This window comes from Sitophilus oryzae, unplaced genomic scaffold, assembly GCF_002938485.1.
Source record: "Sitophilus oryzae breed Bouriz unplaced genomic scaffold, Soryzae_2.0 scaffold_1396_pilon_pilon, whole genome shotgun sequence".
Taxonomy (NCBI): domain Eukaryota; kingdom Metazoa; phylum Arthropoda; class Insecta; order Coleoptera; family Curculionidae; genus Sitophilus; species Sitophilus oryzae.
Window position 1 is genome coordinate 2,806,555 of NW_022146055.1, and position 25,838 is coordinate 2,832,392.

Here is a 25,838-nt window from a genome sequence, read left to right on the forward strand (position 1 = left end):
ATAAATATCATTGACTAGTGAGTTTTATTAGTTATTTATAAGATAATTGCAATAAAGGAAGTGCCAACTATATACAGGGTGTCCCAATATTCCGTGGACATAGAACTACTACGTATTTTTGGAGTCAAAATAAGTTCATTGAACACAAACCTGAACGTTAATTAATTTAATATTTATGAAGCTGATTTAAATCGGATTTTTTTTATTTTACTCAATTTTCTATCTAAAGTCCTATCCTAAATGGCTAAATCTTCTTCACTCTGCCCGATATCGATAATATTAACATTTCTACGGCGCGTATCTGGTTTCCAGATCGGTCACCGACATATTTTATTCTCTAAACTTTGCCGAGATGCCCCTATTTTCGCAAAAAAAAATCGCCCGCTTAGATCAAAGGATTTTTTATGGAAATAGTCATGACTGTCTTAAGTCGAGAATAAAATTAGTACCATCTAATGTTCAAAGTGCTTATTGCAGAAGAAAATGTCGGTAGAAGTTTGGAACGAACTAGGTAGAAGATAAATTAGGGAAAGGCAGTAGTTATCTTGCTCAACATTCGGCTGTTTCAAAAAAAATATAAAACAGCCTTGACACCAGCACATTTTTTAACATAGATTATAGTCCTCGGAAATAAAAATATAACCTGACATCAGAAGAAACTAGTTCTGCACTGGAGTTTGCGAATGAAATGAGTTCGAATACCGGATTTCTGACACTTCACAATTTCAAAATAAATCTCTGTCATTTAGAAAAATGGATTCACACGAAATAACTTCAAAAATCGGTCCAACATTTTAAGAGATGAATAGATATTAAGTAGGTTTATGTGTTATATAGTTTGTGTATATTTTACAATTATTTTTCAATTAGTATTTAAACGTTACAACAGCAGCAAGTGTAACTTTATATTTGATGAATAAACATAGATCTCCATTTGTTATAAAATATTTTCTATAGCTTTATAGGAAAAGTTTTCACCGGTGGTATTTTTTAAAACTGATCTCATAGTGTTCCCACGAGTCACTAGGATTAAAGTAAAGTAAAGATTTCAGATTTCAGTTAACGTCTCCTTTTTCTGCCAGGGCTAATCTGGACAGGGCCTACTTTGTTTACGCGGAATCCGAACCGCGGTCCTCGGCCATATCATGGTCAATGGCCTACCGACTTGGCAAGTATCTAAAGCAACTCTTACTCACGAGATATCCGATCTCATCCGGCCTCGAACCGGCGTGAATGAGCAGTGTGTGTCAATATATTTTTACACTTTTGCCTTTGATGGACAACAGCACGATACAGAGTTTCGAACCGGTCACCCGTCCATCCACTAGTATCGTCTTACGTCGCTTAACTCCGGTGTTCTAATGGGAACCAGTGTTTCGACGTAGCTGAGCCGTTGCCTTCACTAGGATTAGTCAGTCCACTTCTACAAAGCCTCGCATGTAGAAGCAAGAGGTAAATATAATGGAGTGCGCCCTGGATCCTCGAAGGGTGAGACTAGTAGAGGCTAGTCTTCTATCTAGCTAGCCAACGCATCCCTTTGGCCTGGTCCCGCCATTGTGGGATTTAGGTTTTAGGTGAGGTTGTCTCCTCTTGGTGTGGGCGGTTAACCCAAAACCCATCTGTCCGTGAGATATGACCACAGACAGTAGAGGATGCCAGGTGTGACGGACAGGATTGTTCCATCCGATATTGTGTATCGTACCAGAGGGAAATAGCACCTGAGTAGGAGCTTTCTCACCTACGACAAGAGGAAGAAGTATATAGAATATAGAATCTCCTAGAGGAAGAATTCCAAGATTACTGGGGTTTTCTATACCGATCGACAAACTTAAAATACATATCACCACAACAAACCTGATCACAAATATTTGTATTGTTTGCCAATGAACCATAGTATTGTCTCTAGCCATCGTTGAAATAAGGTGTTTAATTAAGCGTTACTAGATAAATAAGTCGAGGGTTTTTAAAAGGAATGCATATTTTTTTATTAAATATTACAGAATAAATATATAACGAACTTATTTAGAGATTTTTAACGGGTACTTTATCGAATGATGAAACTTATATTTTTATTTCTTTCTAATATATTATCGAACTTTTATTATTTAATATTATTTAGAACAAATAGAGGGTGTCCGAATATTCAGTGGACATAGAACTACTACGTATTTTTTGTGTGAAAATAAGTTCATTGGACATAATTTAACTCTATCAAAAATAAACCCGAACTTTAGTTAATTTAAATTTATGAAGCTGATTGTCAAATATCATTTGTGATACTAACCACAAAACACATATACAGAATACTAACCAATACTAACCATATACTAACATAACCTTCTCTATTTTCGCCAACTAAATTATTAGCGCATACTAGCTTGATGAGCCAAGAAATATTTTTTGTAAGTCAGCTTCGGAAAAATATTTCTTTTTCGGGAAAACTATGGGCGATGGCGTTTTTTACAAGAGGAAAAAATGCAGTAAATATTAGAAGGACCATTTTGTGAAAAAAATCAGTCGCCGCGTCGGTGGAGTTGGAAAATATTTCTACTAAAATTTATGTAGGGGTGGGGGTAGTTCCCACCTTCCCCGTACTTTTTCTTATTTTTGGTGAAAGTGAAATGTTAAGCGCTTAGCAAAACATAGGCACCCCAAATATATATTCAAATCAGAATGAAGGTTATTAAAATATCTTAAAAAATGTGTTCATTTTTTTGAAGTAAAACTTCTTTACGTGCGATGCAAGTAAAAATTGAAGGCCGTGACACACGAGCTCGCGAGAGGAAAAGTGGTAACGATCTTGGAGCGTCGTAACTCAGGCCTTATATATGCCAGGGGGCCGAAACTTGGAGTGTAGATGGGGCTCGAAGATATATTGACGACGATTTTCTTGATATATTGACGACGTTTTGAGCACTATGAAACCCCACCATCAATGAATCAAATAAAAAAATCGTCCGATTTAAATGAGATTTTGTATGTCCATATCAATATATCAGGCCAACTTGACCGTGTACGACATATCACTGTGACAGTTAGTTTTGACGTAAGAAACGTCAAAAGTCCGATCGCGATCAAATTTGGTGGGTAGGCTTTGTAAGCGATGGTATACACGGTCCCGCCCTGTAAAGTTGGATACGACGTTTCGTTTACATCTTCATCAGGGTGTGACTAAGGAATTAATATTGAAGGAAAATGTGGGTCGATTTCGGCATAATTGGGGACGGGCTACAGGATGACACCCTCGACGTTTCGAACCGATTCCACTAAATGGACGAAATCATCAGGATTTTTTCTTAATTATAGGTTGATTGGATTTCTTAAAGCCCTGAAACTGTATGATGAGTTATAACTCGTTATAACTCAAGAAAGGGGAACACACAATAGATCTATAAGGTCGCGGTGATTAACTCCCCTCCTAAACATTCTACATTCTATTGTAGTCGTTTGCCTTACTGGATCCAATCGAGTGGAACCAAAATCGGTAGGTAGATAGAGGTATTCGAATGGAGTCCTCAGACGGACAGATGGGCAGACAAACTTACGGAAGTAAGAAGAAGTTTCACTCCAAAAATGCGCACATAGTGCACACAAATTTTTTTTTGAAAGTTTGATGCTTTCTAACAGACAAAGAAATACTGCCTTCTTTGTGATTGTTGCAAGATGAGATGTTGAGTCGCAACCTGTGACAGCGTGGAACGCCAAGATATTCTTCTTTTGAGCATTGAATAATTTGGCAGATCTCATGGATTTGGATATACTTCCTTTCTTTCGCTGTGCCGGCCATCATCCACACTTTAGAGCTGGTCATTTTCTGAAAATGATAGATCGACAATAAACAGATGTCTGAATCCCTGGCCATGACTACGATGTTGTCAGCATTGGAGAGAACAGCATGTAGCACAACGCGAGTATCGGCCTCTTCATGCGTCGCAAATAGGGCACTGACGTCACATTTTGGGTTGGTTGATTGCGCATACTCTTCATTTGTGAACCCTCCGGAAACAACGATTTCGACTACCCCAAAGTCATATTGAAGAAGTTCTTAAGAGAGGAATCGAGCGAGGTCGGCTTTGTTTTCGCGTATTAGTGCTAGAAAATTCTTCTAATTTTTTTGGAAGTGGAACGGCTGAACTTGTGATGTTTCTTCTTACTGGAGCGGCTCCCCATTTTACGACTTTGTGTAAACCCCAGTACAAACTTAGCCAATTGCTTGTGACACAGCGCAGCTATGGCGTTAGTTTGGGTTGCGCCAGATAGATGGCGCTACTTGTAACGATTTTTACTTCCGAATTAAATAAAAAGAATTCTTAAGAGAACACACCCAACCACTAAAAATATCCATATTTTAAATTTTAAATCAAAAATACTTCCAAACTAAGAACCTACTTAGTTTTGGCGGCCATTTTGTGCGCCATTTTTAAACCTATGCTCTGCAAACTTAAGATGAGTAAATTCTAAAGGTGCGTATTCATTATCCGAACGAACGAACGAACGAACGAATGAAAGTGCGGTATATTTAGACGGGGACCGAACGCATGCGGCCGTTCGTTCGTTCGTTCTCTCGACCATCCGTTTCGAGTCGGTACATCAAAGGCGTTCGCCAACAAATGCCTCCGGTCTTCTCGTGCGGTCCTATCGTGCGGTCCCCGTCCATACCACTAGCGAACATTCGTTCGTTCGTTCGTTCGTGCGGATAATGAATACGCACCTTAAGCTTTTGAAGCTGTTCCGCATACAAACTAAACCCTAAGCATACGTTTATAAAACACTATTTTAAGTCAACGGACAATGGAGACATACGAAAAAATAGTTTTTGGCCGCCATCTTGGATTCTGGTCCAAATTTCGCTTTGGCAACAGGCAGATTCGAATTCAGCAGGGTCGAATTACCTTAAAAACGTTGTGTTCCCAATTGTTACATGAAATGCTTCTTGCACTTTAGAGAGAAGGAATTTTTAAAAATATTCCTGCTCTAAAAGCACTTTTGTAAAGAGGTAAATTGTGTTCAATGAACTTATTTTGATCCCAAAATTACGTAGTAGTTCTATGTCCATGGAATATTGAGACACCCTGTATATTGCCGTTAAAAAGAAAGAGCATAATAAATATTATGTATTAAAACTACAACTATACACATGTATGTGTAAAACAGACACATTTTCACAGCAAGAGGTTCTTTCTTCTTTCTATTTATGGCATAAAATCCTCTAATCTTTCCCTGTGACTGACACACACTCGCTGTTATCTGCTTCAAAAACAGACAGTTTTTATTCGGCAACCGCCGCTTTAGTTTACACATCGCCGCGGTACCGCCCGGATGCGTACCATGTGCGCCAAAAACACGCTGCACTATCGCAATGACTAAAAATTTAAACCGCTCGAGTCGATGGACAGAAAGTGCATTTAAAACGAACTCATTTGACGCTGGTTGCGTTTTTATTGTTGTGCGTACGCTGTCTGTTTGATAAACACTTCCTGTTAAGTGTAGTGCAGATGTACGACATTTGAATCGTCCCATAAATTAATATGCGAGGGTTCTCGTGCCGCTTCTACCTGCTCTATTGTATTCAGGTTTGGTGGGTACTTGTGGTGGTCGCTGGTACTGATGATGGGACGACGAGTGGCACAACGAATCCTACAGGTAGATATTTTTATATACTTTTTTATTTTCTCCAGGTTGTAAATTATGAAATATTGTACTTTATGTACAGGGTGATCCAGCAAAAAAAACAGTATATCTGGTTTGTACATGGTTTGAGATTTTTACACCAATCTTTTTTGTAAAATATCTATGCGGGCAACGATAACGTAAACTTTAAAAATAATTTGTCGTTATAAACTACTCAAAACAATTATCGCATATTCTTAAAAATATATATTAATTTGAAAAATAAAACAACTTGAATTCTCTGAATTACGTTTTTAACTAGTTTGGATACTGGGAAATATTCGAAACAATAAGCATACGCGCTGACATGCAATTTTAAGTTGGCCAACTATTTAGTTGCAAAAGTGAATACATAGCACCATGAGAACATATCTCATGGTGCTGATCGGTCGACTATTTGATTGCATGTAATCGCGGTTCCATAAAAATACATATTACATTGGTTACTAGAGTTAAAAAATAATAAGAAATTTTAACTTTTTTTCTCAAAAATGGTTAATGTTAAGTATACAGGGTGGTCCGAACTGTATTCCGGAAACTTTGGCAGCATGTTCTGCAGATAAAAATAAGTAAAAAAGTTCGTATAAATGTATGTCCTAAAATGCTTAGTTTCGGAGATACAGGGTGTAGAAGTTTAATTTTTATTTCGATTTTTTCCAAATAATTTCTGAAATAACGTTAATATTTCGATGAAAATTGGTACCTGGACCTGGGCGTTTTTTGACATGAGAAATTTGATTTTGGTATTAATATGACTCCTACTTGTAGAGGGCGCCACCTACATATTTTTTAACTGGTTTGAAGGGTAATAACTTTTCGTCCGTACCCGTATAAAACTAATGAGTAAAAAAATATACATTAACGAAGTTTTTTACGTAAAAAAGAGTTCTTGGTAAAAATCGCTACGCGTAATGATTCTCGAGATATTTGGAATCGAAATTATCAATACCTGTCATCATTCATATAAATTAAACATGTAAAAATAGTTATTAGACTGAAATCATACATTTTTTAAATGTTTTTGTGCCAAATGTTCAACAGAAACTGTTTTATCATCATTTTTTCGAAGAAAAATTCATGATTAATTAAAAAAAATAAAAAGTTCCCAAATTTATCATTTCAGTCAAATAACTATCTACTCAACATGTTTATTTTTTGTTTGTCTTGACTGTTTCCATTCTAAATATCTTGGTAACAGTTGCTCGTAGCGATTTTTACCAAGGGACATTTTTTACGTAAAAAATCACGTAAATGTACATTTTTTCACTCAGTAGTTTTATACAGGTACGGACGAAAAGTTATTACTATTCAAAACAGTTAAAACACATGTATGTGACGCCCCCTACAGGTAGCAGTCATATTGACATGAAAATCAAATTTCTCATGTCAAAAAACTCCCAGATACCAATTTTCATCCAAATATTGACGTTACTTCAGAAATTATTTGGAAAAAATAGAAATAAAAATGAAATTTCTACACCCTATATCTCCGAAACTAAGCATTTTAGGACATACTTAGTAGAGTAATAATACGAACAGAAGAGGAATACAGTTCGGACCACTCTGTAGAGTGTTTTACATCAAAATTCATAAGATTTTACAGAGAACTTAAATATGTAATAAAAAATGGGGGTACTCATTTAAAATAATACTGTCGAGAGTTGCTGTCCACTTCCGGTATTTCCGGAAGTGCCGCCATATTGAAAATATTTTTAATCGATATATCTGGTTGGTTGTAAAACAATGATGTGCAAAAAATCTCCGATCTAGATATTGTAGTTTTCTAGAAGTTTCTAATGCGCATTCACTTAATCACACTCAGCCTGGGACACACTGTATACTATATGTATACAAGTATGTAGAATGTAGGTTTACCAATATAAGTGAATTTTAGTCTATTACTGTTTCCTAAAATTGATACATTTGTTTTGAGAATAACCTAACCTAACCTAACCTAACCTAACCTAACCAACCTAACTTAACCGTTTTTTATGATGTACCATAGATGTACCTACCTATACCGAGACCTATACAAAAACGCAAGACGTAATAATCCGGAGTCCCTACTGTATATCTTCTCAATTTACTTAAGAATTCTAAATAAAATTTTGGATATAAAAAAATGTTAGTTGAAAGTTTGAATTATTATTAGATTGTATATTTTATTTTGATATTTAAAAAAAAATTGTGTGCATTATGGGTGCATATTTACTAACAGCTATTAAATTGAAGGATTTGAAGAACATGTTTGAAAAAATGTAGTTTGAAATGTTGAAAAAGTTATAAATAAAAAATTAAATAATTTGATTCACTTTCACAAAATTTGCATTAAAATGACCGCCTGTCCGTCTGATGACTCCATTCGGGTACCTCTATCAACGTGCCGGGTTTGGTTCCTATCGACCCGTAATTAAGAAAAATCCTGATGATTTCGTCAATTCGGAGGCATCGGTTCGAAACGTCGGGGGCGTCATCCTGTAGCCCGTCCCCAATTATGCCGAAATCGACCCGCATTTTTCTTCAGTATCAAATCCTTAGTTCTACCCTGATGAAGATATAAACGAAACGTCGTATCCAACTTTGTAGGGTGGGACTCTGTGCACCGTCGCTCACATAGCCTACCCACCAAATTTAGTCGCGATCGGACGACATAAACTTTTGACGTTTCTTACGTCAAAACTAACTGTTACAGAGGCACGAGTCGTATACGGTCAAGTTGGCGTTGGTCCAATCTATCGACATACCAAATTTCATTTAAATCGGACGATCTTATCGCCAATGATGTTGGGGCTTCATAGTGCACGAAACGTGGTCAAAATATGCTCTTCGAGACCCATCTAAATTACAAGTTTCAGCTCCATAGCACATATAGGGCCCGACGCTCCAAAGACCCATCTCAACTACCTCATTGGCTTATCACTTTTTCGATCGTTACCACTTTTTGTGACGCTAGCTCGTGTCACGGCCTTGAATTTTTACTCTCACCGCGCGTAAAGAGGTTTCACTTCAAAAATATATCTATAATAACTTAATGTCTATAGATTAAAATGTCAAAAATAAATCAATCACTGAATTCTTAAAACATTATTTCATACAATTTGTAATATTTATAATGCAATAAATATACTTAATCTATTTTCATTTAGATGAACATGTACAATCTAAAATGGACTATATCCGACGTAACAAAATATTTGCCATATTATCATTACTGATATGTTTTATAACGATTTGGCATTAAGATTATCTTATCTTATCCTAATATTGAATCCCTTTTATTATTTTCTCAATATTTGTCCCATTTAGATATCTTTTCAAAACTTATTTAAATGTATTTTTGATGATTATTGAAACCCTGTTTGTACAGGATGTCTCAGAATCTTTTCAAGACTTCTTTAAATGTATTTTTGATGATTACTGAAACCCCATTTGTACAGGGTGTCTCAGAAATAGTACTAGTATTTTAACTAGTAGTACATTATGGTAGATATTTAAAAAAAAATTGCTGTACTTTTACACCTATTCTCCAAATTTTTCGGAAAATGTGTGTCGAAGCCCTGCAATGTTGCCACCTCATACGTTACCCACATTCTTCATATTGGTGCATTTATAAGTTCACTGTAATTTTTATTTACTACACAATATTAGATAATAATCGTAATATAGATAACAATATTGTTCGTAATATAACGATTCGTTTTATAACGATTATACAGGGTGAGTCTTAAATAAGTGCACAAATTTCAGGGGTGGTATATTTCGACACCAGGAACACGTCTATGAGGTTTTTTTCGCAAAAAAAGATGTTGAAAATGGTGCATTTTCTTTTAAATTTCCCTGTATATTTTTAGAAAACTTTTTAGAACTGCCTGTTCACCGCAAATTTTCCCACGGTATAAATTCTTAATCCCTGATATGATATTACCCGTGATATTACCATAGTTAGAGGTTTACTCTATGGTTACGGCACTAAAAGGGATGCAAATACAGAAAAAAAATCCGGTGGCTCTCAAAATTTTTCCAAAAAAAATATATTTTTTTTAATTTTCAAACTTAAATAACTCGGTTATTTTGGACTTAATTGGACATTAAGGTGCGTATTCATTATCCGCACGAACGAACGAACGAACGAACGAATGTTCGCTAGTGGTATGGACGGGGACCGTACGATAGAACCGCACGAGAAGACCGGAGGCATTTGTTGGCGAACGCCTTTGATGTACCGACTCGAAACGGATGGTCGAGCGAACGAACGAACGAACGGCCGCATGCGTTCGGTCCCCGTCTAAATATACCGCACTTTCATTCGTTCGTTCGTTCGTTCATTCGTTCGTTCGGATAATGAATACGCACCTTTAGTAAAAATGGCAAAGAGAAAATATGTTTCTTTTATCGAGATCTACCAGCCCTGAAAATATTTGCACTTATTTAAGATTTACCCTGTATATTCGATATATTATATTTTTACGTTAATTTTAACTATATCAGTGATATTACCAAAAATTGGCGCCGGGAGGCACGTATAGCCGCCCATATTAAAATATGTTAATAAAAAGTTGGTAGGCAGATCTTTTAGTTTCAAAGTAAAGGAATTTTTCCAATTTTGAACACGGAATATCTCAAAAACTGCGACTTTGACTGATTTTGATGTTATTACAAATTTTGTTGCAAATATTATTCCTAATCTTAAATTGAAAACCGCGTTTCGCTAGCTACTGTAATTTTGGAGCTACGATTTTTTAAAATTTTTAATCTCCTCCCATACCCCCTTACCAACCCCCCACCCCATCAAAAACTAATGGCCAGATTCTCGGGTGCCACAGTATTTTTGTGCCAAATTTGGTTAAAATCGGTTTAGCGGTTTTTGAGTTATCGTGTTACAGACGGACAGACAGACATACAGACAGACACCATGAAAATATTATGTGTTTGGGTCATTTATGACCCAAATAACTCATTTTGAGTGAAATTAAAAATATTTTTTTTGCCGATTTTAATAGCTTACCATACCTGTTGGTATGGTCGGCTAATAATTCTACAAAAACGCACTGTATTTATTTTTAAACATTAAATACACAAACCAATACATTTTTACAATTATTTTCAAATAAACTGAAAAAATACAATAATACAAACAATTAATTGTTAATATGAGTCAATATTCTTGACTCAAAATGTTAACATTATTTAGAAATCTTCAAAATTAAATATCTCGAATTGATTCTCGAATATTTTCAATGTATTTTAGAAATCGTATATAGAAAATACTGTTTCTTTTGTCCAGATCTACCACTTCGTAAAATACTTGCGCTTATTTAAGAGACACCTGTACAGGGTGGACCATTTTGGTTGTTTCTATAGGGTATCTAGGAAACCGTGAGAAATATTCAAATTTTGATACTGCAGTCTCGGGTTCTTTTTTTTGGATCTTTTCAAAAACCGCGTCCGAAAAATTATCAGAAAGAAGATGAAGAAAATCAATATGTTAATATCCTCGGAGACGAATACATGAATTAGCAATTAAATAAAATCGAACAATACGAAGCAAATAAAAAATAAGTGTGACAGAAACAAAAGAACATATTTTAATATAAACTCAAGAGGTTACTTCAATCGGGCTTTTCAGTTAATATAAAAAAAAATAAAAACACAAAGACTACATTAAATGTTCAGACTGCTGCCCATTATTATCTAGACAGAGTTGGTGCCGTCTCCGCACACCGCCGTTAACAGCATTTCAATAGCTCTACTTGATGTTGTTGGATCTAATGTTACGGCTCCGAGGACATTAATATTTGATTTTATTCATCTTCTTTCTGATAGATGATTAAACTATCAGAGATAACTACGAGATGCCCAAGTTCATGTGTATAACTGAAACTATCTTCTAACCTTTTAAAAATGGCTGAGTTAGGTTTCTCGCGCTCTGGATACCGCTTAAAATATAAATCAGCTGCCATTTGCTTATGTTTGTTAGACTCAATATAACATTCTAACATTATATTACTCAACATTTTCAAATTTACTCATTTTTTTATTATTTAAAATACACACACTTCAATTTGCTGAAATGAAATGTCACGCATCCATCAAAGGTATGTCCCGATCACCATGACAACCGTTTACTTTGTTACTCGGCGCGGCCTACTATATCTACTAAGTGGATATTTCAAGAAAAAATTGAAATGTTGAGGTTAATAGTGAAAATAAACATAGAGTGTTATATATTTTCGAGAAGCCCATGCCAAGCTGAATAAGAAAATTTAAAAATATACAGGGGATTTTATTTAAAAAAAACATAAGTATAGTTAATATCTCAAAAAATATTTTTTTCGAAAAAAGTTACTACGCCACTGCATTCTACACAGAAAAGTGCCTTTATAATGTATAATTCATTTTTCCGTGGTTGCTGAAATAAACCAACTATCGAACATCTTCAAAAAGTACAAAATTTGAGAATCCCCCTGTAGCTTCGAAACCGATCAAGATAGCCACGATCCGTTTGAGCCATTGCAATTTTTTCAAAAAAAGAACCCGAGACTGCAGTATCAAAATTTGAATATTTCTCATGGTTTCCTAGATACCCTATAGAAACAACCAAAATGGTCCACCCTGTACAGGCTGCTTACAGTCACAAAATTAATTGGAACAATGTAAAAGTGATCTCCCTGTATATATGTCTGTATAGTGATAGTGCGTATTTATGATTCTCTGGGTCAACCTGTACAAAACCCAATCAGTAACGAATTTCATAGGACATTATTCAAAAAGATTTAATTATCATTCTACAATCGTCAATATGAGTTGGAGAGAATTTAAATTAGTATATTAAATGCGTGTTAAATATTTCACACTACTGATTTTTGTTAAATCATATTTATAATTAAAATTAAATCGCTGTAAATTACAGAGCTGTAAAATGGTAGAAAATTTAATTAATGTAAAAATATTGACATCGCTGATTGAAAGAATTTGGAAAGTACGCAACCTAATGAGCGAATTCGTGAAAAGGCTGATTTGATTTCCCCTTACGTCTCAAGTGCTGTACGGTGGAGGCACCAATCCTTCTGCGGCCAACGCATAAAACACTTATTTTCTCTAATGCGGCTAGCGAAGGCATATCAAAGACGGTGTGGAACTAAAAGTTTGACGAAAATATCTTTGTATGAAAAATCCCCGTTTATGTATTGAAAATGTATTCTTGTTAAACACAAAATAAACAACAAAAATAAAAATCCTTTTATAGGTATTGAATATGTCGTATGATCGAAAAAAGTCCTTTAGTTGGCTTGGAAATGACGATTATTGACATTTGCCATAATACTTTTTTACATATGAGATAACAGCGATCTTCATTTCCAAGCCAACTCTGACGCCGTTCTTTGTTCAATCATATAATATTATATTAAATTGTTTAATGATAGAAAATCCGTATTATATTAACGTATTGTACCCAAAATCCGTAAATCTACGGATTAATTCGTAGTTCCGGCAACACTGTCTCCGGCAACCACTCTGTCGACTGAAAGCAGAACTACCAGAGTAAGTTAACCGACGAGTAGCGACAGTCCGGTTTTCAATTTTATTTGCGGCTGCGCGAAATAGGTAGTCTATCTGTCATATGAAGAAGCGAAGTTGCCACTGTTGCCCTTTATCAAATATCTCTATATATTCTATTTCAAGTATGCCTCAGGCAACGAATCATTTTTTTAATTATTTATTGGCTGTAAGATATTTTAAACATTCAAATTTAGAAACAGGGATTAAACAAAACAAAAAAAAATATGTATAAAACTTTATAATTAATTCCACTTCAAATTATGAGCAGTGTATACCATGTTTATAGGACCACTTCATAAGTTGAGCAGTTAAATAGGTAGTCTATCTGTCAAACACGTCAAAAGAGAGAAAGAAAATTTGGTCCCACCACATCAAAAGCATATACGTATTACTTTTTACAAATATACTCAGCCTAATCTCCAAAAAGTGAAGCCCAAACAGTGAAAGAACAATATGGAATTCTGCATAAGTCTATTTCACCCGGATATTCATTTAACTGAGCATGCCTCACCTGAAGAAGTTTTCATTGGTCGATGTTTTTAAAGGGAAGTGGTTGACTGACATATGACTGACATTTCCCCTAACGTTCAATTTTATTTATATTTTTATTATTTATAACACATTATCATGGAGTTGGAAAAATATCAAAAAATAGTTGGAAACAATAAACTAAACAAAATCACTCTTTTACGCGCACAAATAAAAAGTAATCCAAACAGAACTAAAACAACAATCAATCGGAGTTTGGCGAATCGCAGTTCAATCCATATCCGGGTGAAATAGACTTATGCAGTTTTAATATGGAGCTGGGTTATGTTGTCTTTTTCTTACGGCACAGAAATTGCACACGGAGTTAAATAGGGAACCCTGAGTATATTTGTAAAAAGTAATACGTATATGATCAAAAGAGCCGACGCGACGGTTTCTGTCGCTACTCGTCGATTAACTTACTTTGGAACTACGGTTACAGTATTCTTTATACGCTGCGCTGTAAACGACTGCCAGCGCGCAGCGGCGTAGAGCTAAACTAAATCTCGGACCGACTGACGGTATCGCGAGCTACATCTCGGGCAGGTTGCGAATCTTCTTATTTCTTCTTTTTCTCTTGACTACGTCATACCCAACATCAATCAACGGTGATATTTTAAAACCACTCGGAAAAGATTATGAATGTGATATTTTTAAAATTGGAATTTAATGATAAATAATACACTCAGCAAAAAATATGCAGTATTTTCTTTAAAAAAAATACAAGAGTGCTATAAAAATATGTTTGATCATCCTGTACAACTGAAAATTTTTTGAAACTATTTGCTGAAATACTGGATCACCCTGTATATTGTTGTGTATATTTTTTAGATCAAAACTATGTATCACATGAGGAGACCACAACTACCGCTGATAACACGACGGATATTTATACAAGTAAGCAATAATTAATACAATAATACTCGTAGAGTTTGTTAATAATAATAAACGTTGCATTTCCTTTTTGATATTTATGAAATATATAACATAGTCGACAAATTTACACTTCTCAAGTTTTTCTGAATGAATGGTGAATGAATGTATTTGAAATAAAATCTACAACGTGGCCGAAAAAGAAATATTAATAAATATACAGGGCGTTTCCTAAATAGTCTAAAAATTTACGGTGTGATTTTTCATATGTTTTTTTTTGGGAAAAAAAGGTCATTTAAATATGAGGTCTAAGATAGTTCCTTTCTGATCTACAGGGTGTTAAAATTAAGCCCTGAAAATATTTGCACTTATTTAAGACTCACTCTGTATATTTTTTCTGTGGTGTCCGCTTCACATTAGGCAAGGAATTGTTATAAGTTGTAATAAAGAAATATCTACTTTTAGATGCAGCATTCTCTGACCAAGATTTGAATTTTACAACTCCCACAACTCTGTCAAGCGAAACAACTCATGTTACAGAAGGTACAAATCAAAATTTGTTAATTTACGTATGTTAATGACTGAATACTGAAAATATAGGTATATTTTAGGAGCAGACTATCAGCAAGAACAGACTACGTCATCAACAACAGAAGAAATCAAAGAGTTTAGTACACCAAAATATAGCACAGATAATACAAGCTTACCAAATATCAATAACAGTGATTTACTAACGTCTATTTCATCAGGTAAGCAGTTAATTTTATACAATATTTATACTATAGTGAACCGTCCCGTCGCGTCGTCTGTCGACGAGCGGGCCGAGGTTGCCATATTTCAATCATAAAGCTCTTGCCGCGAGTAATAAACAAATTAACAACCTGTATACAAACAAGACGTAAACAGAAAAATGCTAGATAGCCACTTAAAAAAGTGTATTAATCTTCATTAATAACTGTACATAAACAAACTGTTTGTTTACATTTTGCTTATAATATATGTTATATCAAAACAAATCGATGTATATAGTTAGACAATATTTTATTTACATATCTATGTATAAATATATGTTTTTATTATTTCAGGAGTTATGGAAGTGCCACATCAGAGTACCAATATTACAGAAAACGTTACAGTAAAAAGCAACTTAGCCATAAAAGCTAGGAATTACAACATTGGATCTCAGGGTAACTATAACATAATGTATAAAAGTATAATCTGTGTAGTGAATATTATGGCAGTTTTCTGTCATTTTATTTCAAAAATAGATTATTTTCTTTTATCATTTTGTCGAAATCACATACGAACGTCTCTGAAATATGTGCAGTCATTTAACTGGTAGTATATTTCTCAGTGTACTTCATAACTTTTTATTACCACAGGTTCATTCTCCTGAAATTTCTTGACAGACTATCGAAGCCTTACAATGTTGCCACCTCGTACTTTACCCCCTTACTGTAAATTTGTGTGTTTATGAGATCACAGCAATTTTAATTTTCTATAGAATAAATTACGAAAATTAAATTTAATTATGTCAGTGAGCTTACTAATAATTCTAGAAAATCCCAATGTTACAATTTTACCTGTTTTTAAAACACACATACATATTTTTATATAAGTATATTATAAATACTTATATCGCCATATTACGAAGTATTTCATTCAAGTTAAGTGTTTATTTTCTTGTCCATGTGGCAACACAGGGCGTCGAATTTTAGTTTATTTTGAAAATGGCAAATAGAACATATATTTTTTTGTCCGGCCACAATCAGAGATACAATCCCATAAAATATTTGCTCTTATTTAAGATACACGCTGTATATTTTCTTAATAGACGGATTAATTATAAATAATAAGGACTACGAAGCAATTTTTATATTTTTTATAGACGAGTCTATGAACAATACTGACAACAATTTAAATGAATCCCTGGCGACTGAACCTTCTGCCAGTTCGTCTACAATAATTTCATCATCTACAATTGAAACTACAACGTCTTCAACAAGTGAAACCTCTACCACCCAAAGTTCGACTACAGAATCCTCAGCGACGCAAAGTTCTGTGACAGAATCGCCAACAACCCAAGATTCTACAACAGAATTTTCTACAACACAGAATTCTACTACGGAGTCGTCTACCACCCAAAACTCTTCTACAGGAACATCTACAGTCACTAGTTCTACTACAGAATCATCTACGACAGAATCATCTATTATCACTACATCGTCTACCCCAACAGTTGCAACGACGACACCATCAACTACCACAACAAATCCAAGTGAGTACTTACATACACATAATGTAATAGACTTAAAACTAAAAGTGTCAGTACTGTCAGCATACATAACATTTATTACGTGGTAGTAAATAAATTATACTATAGTCATAGAATCAATATATAAGGCAGTAGTTTTAATATTGCCAATATTGACCATGTAAAATTTAATTTTATAAAAAAAATTCTAAAATTATTTTTTAGCTCCAATAGACCCACAGAATTTAAGCATCGCACGGCTAGATTCAACAAGCTTTAATTTAACTTGGGAAGCCCCCAAAGATAACACACAAACTTATATAGTGACGGTTAACATCAAGACATCTAGGAAACCTGCAGTGGTGTGGTCCACCTGTGACATTGGCAATGACAGACAGGATGAAGTGTCATGCTGTAGTTATGTGTACAACGACGCTATGGTGGGAGTGAACTATACAATCGGTGTTAAGGCTACTAATGGAAATGTTAATGGAAGTGAAGTATCTTGGAGTGGAATGCCTTTACCAGGTATTGTTAAACCATTAAATAAAAAGACTATGTTCTGATTTAGCATTGGCGATAATTTTTTTTTATTTTTTAGTTAGTTTTAGTTATACGTTAATATGTAATTATTAAAATTGCTAAAAAAATATATTTGCACGAAAAAAAAATCATAATAAGTTAATATGATTATTTATAGTCTCTCTATTTCTTAATGCTTGATAGCACAAGACCCTCATTATAAATGCAAAATGCGTGTTGTTGTGTACAGTCTGACATGCCAATAGATGGGACTAATTTCATTTTAAGGGTATATGTTCCAATGAAATTCAGACAGCTTTAACACGTTTGTAGATGGACACATCCGGTACTTGTGCCGAGTATAATAGGGGTTGCTCGTATAACAATAGGCAATAAAGATCTTCAGGGACTAACCGCACAGGGTCGGGTATTACAGTTTTAAGATTTATTTTAAGTTTTGTTAAAATATATTTTGTACAGACTTCCGGTTGTACTTTTCCCATGAGCAGTTGATTTCCTTTAAAGTTGTCCAAAGTTTCTTTCTTCCCATGACCGGCAAGTTTTCGTCTTCATTTACAACTTTCTGAATTTTTCGAGAGTTGGTATTTCCTTGTTTAACTAAAAATCGTGCACGTGTCTCCTTATTATGCTTCTAGAACAGTCATCAACAATCAATGGCTTTTTCCCTTTAGATGTTTTGGGCTCACAAACAGTTCCACTTTTTCTCTCTTTCAGAACTCTATAAATCGTAACTTCACCAGCTCCCGTAATATTTGAACATTTCAGTAACTAGACTTCTCACAGTAGCTGAGGGATGTTGATGCACAAAGAAATCTTTAATCTTGCTTGGAATAAATCTCTCCATCTTAGAGATACTGAATGCAAGTAATGTTTGACAGCTATACATAAAAATATAGCAAAAATATATTTTACAGGTATAAGTTGGTGGGATTCATAACCACATAAAGTCATCAGGTAGCTATTATACCACACAATACAGAGATCAGAACGATCAGCGAACGTAGAATGTAGAATGTTTAGGAGAGGAGTTAATCACCGCGACCTTATAGATCTATTGTGTGTTCCCCTTTCTTGAGTTATAACTCATCATACAGTCTCAGGGCTTTGACAAAAGCCAGTATCTGAGACGGCTCTACAGAGGCCAGCTCTCCATCCTCGACATCAGCCGTACCAAAGTTCATGGCACGAATGGTCGGCGTCTCGGCGGCGCATTCAGTGATAAGGTATTCTGGTGTTTCCCCATTTTCCCCACAAAATCTGCATTCGCCGTTGTTTCTCAGCTTCTTTTTCTCAAGCTTCTCTTTCTCAGCTTCTCTTTCTCAAGCCTACTGAGGTGTTCGTTGAGGAGACAGTGTCCTGTTAGAAACCCCGTGACAATCCGAAGATTGTTTTTACTTAAATCAAGGAAAACCTTTGATTTTTCTCGGTTGGAGGTTCTGAGGAACTTTTTCATCAGTCAACGTAATAAAAAGCGAACAATTTTTTGTTGCAATCTATTTTGGGACGATTTCGGCTCATTCCAAGCTCATTTAAGGGCAAAACAATTTATTTTATTAAATAAAAAAGTCGGCAGATGGGATTTGTAAAAGTTGTAGCGCCTATGGTTTATGATGTTTTATGGCCCCAGCCTTTCTCGCTGTGCTATCAAGCATTAAGAAACAGACTATAATGACAGAAATACGAATACCCTACTAAAATTCATACAAAATTCACACATACTACTAAAATTCATACATTTCACATACTACAAAAATTCATACAAATTGACGTATTCTAATTATTTTTGATAAATAGTAAATAATTGGTAAATAAGTGCGAAAATGCAAAGAAAAAATCATAATTAGTTAATTCTCAATGAACTTTATAATTAATTGGTTTACTATCATATTTTTCTTTTTTTGACTAGTTCCTGAGCCACCAATTTTCTATGAAAATGTCAGTATTTCCGACATTTCAACAAACACCGCTATTGTAAATTTAGCTTCAAGTAACGATGACGTTCTGTACTGGGCTATCACTATTTGGAACGAAGATATCACTGAGGAACAAGAATACTGTTTGTGGACGAACACTATGTGGCCTTCTTTGAACACTACATTGGCGTATCAAGCTAGTCCAAAGTTTTGGACACCTTTTTTCGGTAAGTAACTTATTTTCTAATTAATACTCTTATCTACCACAGGCAAAATAAAACATTAATTCACCACAATACACCAAAACAGTGTATTTTTAACGCTGGACACGCCTATGTATTGTAGTGAATTAATGTTTTATTTTGCTGTTGTAATATTAAAGGTTCCAACCCCAATCTATAATCTACCATATTATCATGGTTTATATACAGGGTGACCCCGAATTGTATTCGGAAAACTTCGGGAGCCTTTTCTACTGATGAAAAATAGATAAAAAAAGTTCGTATAAATTTATGTTCTAAAATACTTCGTTTCGGAGATACAGGGAGTAGAGGTTGCATTTCGATTTTATTTCGATTTTTTCCAAAGAATTTCTGAACTAATATCAATATTTGGATGAAAATTAGTGTCTGGGTATTTTTTACATGGGAAATTCAATTTCCATGTCAATATGACTCCTATTTGTAGGAGGCGCCACCTACATATATTTTAACTGATTTGAATAGTCACCAATGATGTCAAATATTGAAAAAAATATTTAAGTGTCCGATCAAATAAAAAATACTGTTTGTTTACATTTTGCTTGTATCTGTTGGGTCAAAAAATAAATGTATATCGGTTTCTCTTTTATATGTCTCTATGAGCTTAAATGCCCCAGTTATAGAAATGTATGATGGTACTCATAGCAGGTAATTATTATTTTTACAGATTCAAGCAATCCAAGCTTTCAACTGGGTACAAATTCTAGTTGTTCTGAAAATGAACCATATTGTAATAGAGAACTTCAATCAGATACCAAATATTACATAGTAATTTCGTACTTTTACCGAAACTACTATGGTAGCAAATTATTAGCATCTTTCGTAACTGAGAAACAAAGAAACCTTGGTCTAATCTTAGGACTCGTTTTTGGGCTACTATTTATCTCAGTAATGGGATTTCTAGGTTTCTTGTTATGGCGAAAAGGAATATTTAAGTAAGTAGGTCATATATATATATATATGAATCATGTTCAATTAACGTCATATATTTTTCTAAATGTACCTGTCTGTTACCGTTGTTTTCGTTTATAAATGTATTTATTCATTGTTTTGTTTTTTTTTACACTGTTTTTGTTAGTATTGCAGAAATTAGCACAAATTTTATTATGGTTTTGAAGTACAACTAATTATTGTTCCTTTTTAATTTGTATCTAAATTATTATACAGGGTGTTTCTTAGAGCCGTGCAAATATTTTAACAGATTGTATATTATTTCGACCTCAGAAACACGAGTATAATTTTTTTACGACTATAAAGTATTGAAAATCTTGTATTTTTCTTTAAACATTTCTATGCATTTTTGGAAAACACTTAAACATATTTTTAACGACATAATTGAAAAAATTATACATTTTTTAATTTATAAAATACATTTCAAATTGAAAGAAAGTCAAACAAGAAAAAAATTGAAAGACAGCCATATCTTAAGGCGATAACGTTTGTCTAAAATAGGCGCAAAATTTTAATAATTCAAAACATTTTCAACTCTTAATGTAAAATAAGTATTCTTTTAAATCTGAACACCTAAATAAAATATTTGGTTTCAAAAACCCTAATCTCTAAAATAAATACCTACTATATTTTTAAAATAAAAAAAATTGTCTATTCTCTTAAGAATCAGAGACATAGAGCATTCTATTTAGAAAAATGCAATTTATAAAAATTTTACTTCTGTGTGTTCTGACTGACAACAATTTTATTAAACTTGAATAACTGTAATTTTGGATGTACTTGATGATATATTTAAAATACAAAATACATTCTTTTATTGAGGTGGGCAACCCCTAAAAATATTTGCACTTGTTTGAGTAGCACACTCTATAATTAAAAAAGAAAAACAAAAGGCACATTTTTTATTTAATAATTATTACTATAATTAACGTCATGATTAATTTTTACTTAATTTATAATTATTTTAGAGAGATCAGTTTAATGATATTTCAATCAAATCATAATCAAAATTCGGAGGATCACGAAAATATGACAGCCTTGTTGTCGGAAGAAGAGTAAGATTTTTGCATATCTATTTCTGTTAAACCGATCTGGTCATCGAAACTGCGTGGTCTGAATTTTAACGTGTAGGACAGTGATGTAGACAGCTTAAAAAAGAGATAAAAGTTGGATTGATATATTTCTTCTATGCGGTATTGCCAGATTTTGCATCAATATTTCAAACTGCATAAGTAGGCGTTTACGAAAAATGTTGCAAAATTTTTCACAATTAGTTACCCATTTTACTACAGCTCTAATATATTATATTTAGCTTAGATAATATATTATCTTCATTTCAGTAGTATACATGGAAGTTTTTAAAATAGTTTATTTTTATTTACACACATTTTCCTACACACGTAAAAACCGGCAACACTGAATGCCGCTTTTTATTTTGTCTCTCTGTCTGTCAACCGGTCATTTATATTTATCTCTGTCGCATGCATTAAAATACAGACCACGCAGATGAAGTGTCCAGGATGGTATATTATATAGAATATATCCTATCTAAACTCAGCTTATTATTATTTTCTTAATGTACCTAACAAATGCTATGACTTTAAAATTGGCTAAACGCATCGAAGAAGAACAACAAAATATCATGGTATCCATTGTGAAATACCGTTTTTGTCAGTTTGTAGTACTTTGTCTGATGTGTTGTTTATGTTATAATTATTTGTTTTAATGTAGTGTAAAAATCTGGAGTGTATAAATCTGGAAAACTATTGTGTCAGATCTTGTCTTACAGTGAGATTATTGTGAATCTTCGCAAGCGTTTTAATATTTTTTAATCTATAATTTTCTGATAATCTCTGACTCAATATCTATTATCTACTAACTGTCCTAGTCAAATCTAACCTGCCAAAATGTTATTAAAACATTTAATTAATTTTGTAGGAGAAAAAATAAACCTATCATAATCACGGCAGGCCGCAACGTAAAAGTGAAGGAATTCATAGCTTACTGTGATTATTTAGAACAAAATCCAGACGTTCAAAAAGACGAATGGGAGAAATTAAATGAGGATAGTAAAAATAACGACGTGGAATTCAAAACTGCGTTCGCCACGTTGCCAGAAAATAGGAGAAAGAATAGATATCCTAATATTTTACCATGTAAGTATAGATAGAATCAAATAATTTAATTAATACTATATAAGTACTGTTGAGCCATCGTTCAACGCTACGTCATCATTATTTGTCAAATATGAGTTTTAGTGTGTGTCTGAGATCAGTTCATATTGTTTTAAGTTATTATTGATTGAGCGAGTTCCGTTTTTTTTTCGCCATTTATTCATTTTTTCTTGAACTCTTCATCAGTTACGAACATTTTAGTTCCAATCCTTTGGACGGTTGAAATTCCTATTTCTAGAGCATCGGCAACTCGCTATATTATTTAAAAATGCTGTCAATTTGTATTTTACATAGGAATATTACACCTTTGCATTGTACCTACTTCATATACGGCCTCCACGGGCAAGAGTGTGTTCTACCCCTAGATCATATATACTTACGTGGATAAGTAAATCACTATGAAAACTGTCACAAACATATCAACGACTTCCATTTATCTTCTTTTTTTGTTGCACACGCGGTGCTTCTACTCTATCTATCCTTGTCGAGGACCTATCGTCCTCGCGCCAAATTTGAACATTAATTTTAAAAATTTAATTTGTAAAATGCTTATATTTGAACAATAAATTGAATGTTTACTGTCACAAAAGTTAAATCATATAAAAAATACATTTAGCCACTCTGTACGAATATCAATATTCTTAGGAAATCTAACTAGAAAGTATGCATGTGGCTTAATATATATAAAAGAACAACTGAATACTTTACTTGCGTATAAAAAGATAATTCCTTTATATTATAAATTTCACACACTAAACATTTTCTAGTCATTTTTACGAGTATATAGAAAGTCCAACGAAAAAAAAAATAGAAATATAGTTGAACAAACTTAAAATTAACTACTCACTGAACACACTTGCATCCTTGGCTATTTAAAAGCGGTCGATAAAAGAATAAATTAATATAATTTCTAAAATAAAAAAACGCCAAAACCAAACGTCGCGTCGCTACACAATGGCATAGCACAATGGAAATAAGATTATGACATATGATTATGACGATATGATGACAATGAAAAGTTGGTTTCCATAACAATGTATAATTTGTACTTTCTAAACCGTATAAAATTGTGATTATTTTGGAAATACGTGCAACATTTAATGCGCATGCGCAAAGTAAGGTCCTCGAGAAGGACAAACCTATTGAACGTTTCATAAGTGCAATAAAGATTTTAAAATGGCATGTCGTAATGTTGGAGACATTTTTTAATGCTAAACTTATGGCGTTGACTTATCCACGTAAGTATATGTATATGATCTAGAGTTCTACCAACGTCTCTTTCACGAGAAAAATAATTTATAAGCTTAGCAATGAGCTCTTGTTTATATATATATATATATATATATATATATATATATATATATATATATATATATATATATATATATATATATATATATATATATATATATTATTAAATATTTGAGACATTTTTGCAATTAAAAAAATTGAATTTGGTTCGACACCAACAGTCCATTTTTAATTTTGACATTGACATTGATCGATATCCGTCAATAAAATTGTAACTCCAAATCAAATGACAATGACAATTGCTAAAAGAAAATTTTGACATTGATCGATGTCCGTCAAGAAAATTATAACCCCAAATTAAATGACAATGACAATTACTAAAAAGAATATGCTGAAATTTACGAAATGCCGTAATGACATCACCAATCTCTTTTATTTGGTTGTCAAGTGATTGAGGGTGCATCCACACTATCCTAAAAACGGCGTATCGGCGTAACGGCGTAACGACCTTGAATCGATTTCCAGTAATTCTATTGGCTGAAATTTTTGACAAATGAATTTGATAGATAAAATTTCTGACAGATGCATTTTTCAGCCAATAGAATTACTGGAAATCGATTCAAGGTCGTTACGCCGTTACGCCGATACGCCGTTTTTAGGATAGTATGGATGCACCCTGAGGGAGTTCGACAATATATGACGTGACGTTGAACGATGACTGAACATTCTATATTTGTTTTATGTTATAATATACTAGTTTTAGAAATCAGAGGGATATGTTCCTTAGTTAGCTGAGGGAGCTTTAAAAGTGTAAAAAATTAAGTAAAAATTATCTAATTTCAAAACCGCTCTTTTTATAGAGTGTCTTAAATAAGTGCAAGTGTATTTTAAGGGGTGATAGATCGGTGAGCCACTTTTCAAAAATACCCTGTAGAGGTTTTTTGAAAGAGTCTTATCCTATATAACTACATTTTTTTAACTCAAAATTACAGACATTTTCAAACGCGCAAATAATTATAGTGTTGTTTGTGGTTTTAAATAAAAAGTAAATTGTTTGTTCTGCTAATTTTTGGATGTCGTGTGACCCCTTCTCTGGTAGAACAGACTTTACTGAGATACAGTTAGTTTTATGATCAAAAATTAGGCTGAGGACAGACGAGGCGGCTTTTCGTCGAGGCGGCGCGGAACACTCTACAATTTTTTTGAACCGGGGAAAAAAACTGATAGTAGCGCCTCCTCTCTCCAGCGTTTGAAACAAATTAATTTAAAAAACTTACAAATATCTAGAAATCTAGATATACAGTTCATATCAAATAAACTTTTAGTCACGTGATTAAGCTTGACTGACACAGCGTTGTCCACTTTTATATATTTTCTTTTAATCAAAATATTTTACGTAAAAAAAATAAATGAATTATAAATAATATTAACAGTTATTATTTACATCAACAGAACTCACCTTTTTAACAGCACTTAAGGGACATAAAGGGTCATTACTGCTGCTTTCCCATAATACATTTGCGATGAGTTTGTTACAGCTATTAAGCTATCTTGTACACTTCGCACTAAAAGAGGTTCTAAAAAGAACATTGTTCGACTGCAAGGTCTGCTAGTAAACATTTTCGAGCTTAAGTATCAAAACTCTATTTATTTAAACCAAAAACTCGTAATACAAAACTAAAGTGTTAAAACGAATGACAATGTCAGGAAATAAATAAATAAATGCGGCAACTTGACATTTTTTTACAGCAGAGCTACCACCTGAATCCCCAGCGTGAAATTTAAATTCTAGTTGTCAGCACGGCGTCGAATATGTCCATGGTTGGCAACAATGAATTTAAAAATCGCGCTCTTGATTACG

General features: G+C 33.6%; 1 protein-coding gene across 5 annotated transcripts in view; it reads left to right on the forward strand.

Moving 5' to 3' along the window:
* The first annotated feature begins 5,271 nt into the window (after window positions 1–5,271).
* LOC115875874 (receptor-type tyrosine-protein phosphatase beta-like) overlaps window positions 5,272–25,838 on the forward strand; it is a 33,910-nt gene continuing 13,343 nt past the window's right edge. Inside the window, exons 1-11 of one of the 5 annotated variants that reach the window (XM_030891419.1) lie at window positions 5,272–5,643; window positions 14,590–14,655; window positions 15,097–15,174; window positions 15,243–15,380; window positions 15,717–15,818; window positions 16,520–16,909; window positions 17,111–17,413; window positions 19,335–19,568; window positions 20,269–20,536; window positions 21,521–21,607; window positions 22,491–22,708. In XM_030891419.1, coding sequence (XP_030747279.1) covers window positions 5,529–5,643; window positions 14,590–14,655; window positions 15,097–15,174; window positions 15,243–15,380; window positions 15,717–15,818; window positions 16,520–16,909; window positions 17,111–17,413; window positions 19,335–19,568; window positions 20,269–20,536; window positions 21,521–21,607; window positions 22,491–22,708 — 1,999 coding nt within the window. In that variant the 5' untranslated portion in view covers window positions 5,272–5,528. Of the gene's footprint in view, window positions 5,644–14,589; window positions 14,656–15,096; window positions 15,175–15,231; window positions 15,381–15,716; window positions 15,819–16,519; window positions 16,910–17,110; window positions 17,414–19,334; window positions 19,569–20,268; window positions 20,537–21,520; window positions 21,608–22,490; window positions 22,709–25,838 lie in introns of those variants that run through there. The other 4 variants (XM_030891422.1, XM_030891423.1, XM_030891421.1 and 1 more) reach the window with 4 other exon arrangements.